The sequence below is a fragment of the Maylandia zebra genome, linkage group LG1, assembly GCF_041146795.1.
Source record: "Maylandia zebra isolate NMK-2024a linkage group LG1, Mzebra_GT3a, whole genome shotgun sequence".
NCBI classification, from domain to species: Eukaryota; Metazoa; Chordata; class Actinopteri; order Cichliformes; family Cichlidae; genus Maylandia; species Maylandia zebra.
In genome coordinates, this window is record NC_135167.1 from 16,352,836 (window position 1) to 16,358,835 (window position 6,000).

The 6,000-nt window shown below is 38.6% G+C and overlaps 1 protein-coding gene across 1 annotated transcript in view; it reads right to left on the bottom strand.

Annotated features, from left to right (window-relative positions):
- The window catches only part of myom2b (myomesin 2b), a 29,179-nt gene extending 24,037 nt beyond the window's left edge, over positions 1-5,142 (bottom strand). Inside the window, exons 1-4 of the mRNA XM_004539448.5 lie at positions 5,001-5,142; positions 3,119-3,222; positions 1,405-1,462; positions 1,107-1,261 (exon numbers count right to left, since the gene is read on the bottom strand). Coding sequence (XP_004539505.3) covers positions 1,107-1,261; positions 1,405-1,462; positions 3,119-3,201 — 296 coding nt within the window. The 5' untranslated portion in view covers positions 3,202-3,222; positions 5,001-5,142. The remainder of the gene's footprint in view (positions 1-1,106; positions 1,262-1,404; positions 1,463-3,118; positions 3,223-5,000) is intronic.
- Between the last annotated feature and the right edge of the window lie 858 nt (positions 5,143-6,000).

A 6,000-nucleotide genomic window follows, 5' to 3' on the forward strand; every position in this document is an offset into this window, starting at 1 on the left:
TGTCCAAACACTAATTTAAAAAGATCTTTCACGTTGGATAGTAATTAATTATATTAGACTGTGTTGTTAAATATCTTGCGGACTGTCTCATCTAGCCGAGTGACTGACTCCACAAAGACCAGACTATGAGCACAACTGCGAGTGAGGTGATAATGCAAATCAGTAGAAACTTGTAAATCCTGATCGTCTATTTCCTCAAGGTCGCTATGAGGACAGCCAAGTTACTGGCCATACATGCTGCACATGCAGCAGCATTAAAAGACTGTCAAATACATACATACATAATTTTATTAGGGATTAATAAAGTATTCTGATTCTGAAATCTGCTATTATAGTCTGTACTAGAGCAGACAATGCTATCCCTTAAATAGGCTTACGGGGAATAAGGCGTTAGCCAAATGTCTACAGTCTATATTGAATGAAGACTTCGGTGATTTTACATTTGTTGTTTTCTTAATATGCTGTCCTCAATGTTGATTCATAGCCATCTGCTGCTGGAATGCAAAGTCATGAATAAGCCTAAGATATGCACATGAGAGCACTTATGACAAGGCCTATCAGGAGAGCATTCTCATTTCATACCAGGCACAGAGCTGCAAACCCTGGGCCCATGGCATAGTCACTCCTTCTTAGGCAGATCATAAACTGTGTTACAGGGATTATTCAAACCCTTCTTGAGATGAGGAGGGAGATCCTCAGCATCCATCACAGAGGTCTATTGATGCCTAACTGGCATGTGAACTCCCAGTGACTGTGAAACAGCAATGCAAGAACAACCATGCCCACACATAAAAAATGATGTGTGTGTGTGTGTGTGTCACAAACACAGTGGAGTAACCATTGCTAGCATACTGACTTAAGTGTAATAGTCAAAAATGTAGTGGTTGGTTTGTACTACAATGTAGCAAAATATGGAAAGAAAACTAACAAATATGTAGTCATATATCGACAGTGGGAACTTTTAACTTAATCATGGATTTTCAGTGTCAGAAGCTACATCTCCTGGATGCATGGGTGTTTTGTTTTGTTTTTTAAATTACGTAAGTTCATTTTATACAGACCACAGTGACAGTCAGAGTCAACAAATCACGTAGAGACTGACTTACCATTTTACAACAGGCATGGGGAAGCCCTCAACAGTACAGAAGATTTTGACTGGAGTGTTTTCAAACACCATGTGGGATCTGAGTCGGACCAGGAACTTTGGTCCCCTGATCATGGGCTCCTCACGCACATATTTGTCATCCAATTTTGTTCTTACCTAGACAGGCAAACAATAAGACCAGTATATGACAGATCATTTTAAAATCCATTGTACTATAAAGCATTAATATTAATAAAATCCACAGGACAGTTAAACAACGAATATAGAAGTCTTGATTAAAACAGTTACAAGATTCTTACCACTTCCTGGATGCGGGTTTTTGTTTTGTGCTCATATCTTTCCTCCATCGCCTCAGAGCTAAAGACAATGACAGCAATAAGTCAGTTTCCTAAAACCATGATAAACCTGAGCCCTGTAAGCTGATAATTGAGCATCTAATATAAAATAAATAAAGATATCAGTTACTTTGAGATGTGGACCATCCCTGCCAAAAAACCTCTTACAGTAAGTAGCACTGGCTTCCCAGCTGTAATTTAAAAAATGCCTCATAGTATTTGGTCCATACTGTGGGACATGGTGCATGTTTCTACTCATAAATCAGTACTGACCTACCAAACATACATTGTACTTCCTGAAATGTGAGCATAAATATAGTGCTATAATACTACTACAGAATGAAAGGTTTTAGCCTGAACTTATTTTATGCATGCTTCCCAGTCTATGTCCCTGAAACACAGGGAATAATTATAGGAATAATGCAGGACGGGGAAAGACAACTAAACATGACCTTAAACAGGAAGCTATAAACAGGCCATCAACATACACTCATCTGTGAATCTATGACCCCTCTGGCAGTGTGATCACGGCTGTCGGAGTCTTAAGAGTCACACTGTACAGAGGGCAAATTACAGATTATCACCTCACTGCTCGACACCTGCATTTTTTTTGTGTGTATTTTTTTTTAAACTTGCCTAGATCTTGATTAATCACACAGCCATTGCACAACTCTCACTTTTAGCAGCTTATTTGCCAAATATATAAGATCCTGGCTAAAGTCTGATGTAATATTATTTGTATATAACATTATGGATACGCCATAGCAGTGTTGTTCATTGCTGTTGTTTAAAAAAACAAAACAAAACCCTTCAGACAAAAAGTAATTCCACAACTGCCACCAGAAGTGCCCTTCAGCCCCTAAAGTCAAGGGGATCTTGAAAGCTGGCAGCAACAAACAACAGTTGGTACGGTGATCTGCCATCTGGGGCAGGAGCAGCAATGCAGCATTTTAAGTCAGGGAGATGAGTCTGTCCTTGACCTTGACCGGGAGTGACTCTTAGTATTTGTGTCACACAGAGATTTGCCTTAAAATAGCTACACATGCAAATTTTGTGGTGCACTTTAAAGGAGATTGGGTAAACATATGAGGAAGGAAAGGGAACATATTCATGCATCTCTTCTGTTTTTAGTGGTATAAATGCACCTGGAATGGCTGTTTTATCTAAAATAATATAATTTTGAGTATAAGTAGGGAATGGAAATAATAAATCTTTTTAAATAGTTTCAGTAAAGAATGAACAAAGCAACCAGAGTACCTGTTAGTACTCTTTTTTTGAGTCACACATACACACAAGCAGACATGAAAACAGAAATGGTAACTAATAATAAGAAAAATCACTAATTTAAGGACAGATTTTACAGTAGCAGCCTTTTTATTCATTTACACTATCAAACCTAATCAAATTTAGGAAACTCACCATAAAGTTAACAAGAAAATTACAATGAAAAATCTTCCTTACTCATAGGAGTTCCTTAATCAAGTATGAAATCTTTTCATAAAGCTTTTACTAACCACCTCAGAGTCTTTATGTTGGTTAGTCCGTCTGTTGCTTACATGGCTTCATTTGCAGGTTTAGTTGTACAAAACCTTACTACTGTTACACATCTAATATTAGTAATATTATTAGGACAATTTAAGTAACTTAAAACTATAAATAATACAGAGTCTCTTGGTACCTGCTATATTCTTTAACCACATACTGGCTCTGTTTGTGGTGGTATTCATGGTTGTAACTTCCACGTTTGATCCACGCTGACATGATGATGCCGTAGATATTGACCTGTTGGACCAGCACCACACATTACAAGATTGATGCATACAATCACAAAGACAAACACTGAACGATTCTTGAAGAGATGCTTGAAATTTTGAAAATAGTCATTTCCAATTACATTTCAGCATGATGTTTTTATTTACTCGACCCTAAAAGGAAAAAAAAACACTCCTAAACTTTGGAAACTTGAAGTCTGCATTATTCCCCCGACATCCAAATTCATAAACATAGCTGACTGTCGGCTCCAGGACTGACAAGATGACACTATATTGATGGAACACACGGGCACAAATGTAAACAAAGGGCATGGACAAGTATGGATAAGAATAGCAACTGAAGCACAGCTGCAGCCAAGAGTGTGGTACCAGTTTGATAGCAGTAATGGCTTCTGTGTTTAACAATTGCCAATAAATATAATTTGAATAAATTAGACAAAAAGGAAGCCAGTTACTGTAACGTGACTAAGACAGCACGGCATTAATCCATTATTGATGATAGGGACGTAAAAACTGACACTAAAAACACAGAAAAAGAAAATGTTGCCATACAAACGTATCACTGACAGTTCAGCATCCTTAAATGTGTCATCAACTATGTGCATGCTGCTTACGGCTGTCTGGCTCCAGCTTATTTAAAACGTTCATTATTAAGAACATTTCAGGAAATGTCTCGTGTATAATCTGAAGTCCTTTTCATTTGTTGTGTGTTTCATATAAACAGAGTAGATGTGGACTTCAAGGCAAGAGAATACAGTAGCTTTGTCTTACATCATCCACACACACAGGGGAGTATAACTGCCTTGCATCACCTCATAGTCCTCAGGGACCAGAAATAAGGTCAGATGAAACGTGAAGCGATACTGCGGCCCAGCCTCCCTCCCTGAAGGCAACTGAGACGTGCTGCACCGGCAAAAACATTTCTACTTCCATGTCTTTGAAACACACTGCTAAGATTCAGTGTCACTGTATGCATCACTTCTATTGGCCCAAGGCAATCCTCCAAGCAGAAAGTCAGCCACAGTAAAAGAACAAAACAAAACCCTTGCCTCCAACCTCTATCCCCAGACAGCAAAAATAATCGTTCTCATTTGAATAATGAAGCACAATATTTTATTTATGTCCATCACTCGTATTTTGCCCTTTTACAGTCATTATATTTTCCCTGAAATGGGTAACCACAGTCTTACTGTAACTGTCTGACTATTTGGTATTAGCAAACATACTGTGGGTGTTACCTCACGTAACACCCAAACATCTCTATTGTAGCTGTAAAACTTTATAGATCTCAGTCAGAACAATGCAAGCCTTTGAATTTCTCCAGTCTGACCATAAACACTTCTACCTAGATGCAAAACTAGTGGTAGCAACAATACAGTAGCTCAACATTGGCTCAAGCGCTTGTACATTTTCTAACTTGAGGCGTAATCTTTGTTAGCGGATAAATGAGCTCAAGTATACATGAAACCAACACATTTAAAGTCCAAGCGTTGCACACCGACAGGCAGCCCTCTGTTGGTCACTCATTCACGCCAAATGAATCACCACATATCGCGAATGCAGTAATTAATATTCATAATAAAATGAAATTAATATATAGTATCACTCATCACATTGAGTATCATTAATAGCTCTGACTAAGGAGCAAGAAACATCTCTTGGCTGTGCCTCGGTCTGTTCTCTCTATGCCATCCCACTGATCCCACCAGCTATACTTGGATTTGAAACAAAGCTGCAGATCCAGAGGAGAGAGGAGCATAAAACTGAATTTAAAATTGATTTTCTTACCCCTTGAGATTCCCTTTGCAGCGACTTCGGCTGTCAAGCTGAATCCACAGGGAGTCAGCCTAAACCAAGTACAGGGCCAACAAAACCACCACCCGTCTTCAACTGTTCCCCACCTGCTTCTCCGTGAGGCCTTAAAAGGAGACAGAGCTGCCTATATATAACCAGTATCCTTCAAGACTCATAATTACTGGAACCAGTAAACTATTTGAATAATAGAGTTTATTCATTACACTTTGTAATGGAAGCCAACCGATTTGTTTTTGGTATTCCAAATTAATGGTGCATGCTTAATAATGAGTTATTTAAGTATACGAGAGCACACAGACAATGCAGAGAATCTGACAACAGTGATGCTATGTTTTGGGAGGGGGGGCAATACCACACTTTCACCAGCAGCACTTTTAGCCCCACAGACTAGACAGCAGTATGGAGAGCTTTCAAGTAGCACTTAACTAATGAGTTTTACCATGCCACAATAACATGTTAATGAATAATAAAATGTGTCACTGTATGCATCATTATAGAGCTTTTAAAACATGCACACTCAAACTGAGGAAAACAGATTTAAATTCTGTATTACAATGGCTGGATACGGTGGATCATGAGTTTATAGCTACATTTAAATTTAGCTGCATATTAGTTAATACTAGACCCTCTCTAAGGTCTTTCACCATTCTGTGCTGAGAAATGTCTTAAGACACTGTGCCACATGCTGAACTTTGGCCAGGGTCTATTTATAAAAATAGCTACAGTTACAGCTTGACTATTCCTGACACAGTGGAGGAGCTTTGAAACACATTTCACATCTGAGACAAAATCACAGCATAAGTCACATTTGGAAAAAGGGAAGACGGAGAGAGGGAGGCATGGCTGTGGTTTCACGTGGTGCTGATGACATAGACAGGAGAATGAATACGCCAAACAAAAGATGAGAGTACAAGAAAAGCTGATTTAGACAAACACCTAGTCAGTTTAAAATTGATGTGACTGGGGATTAATG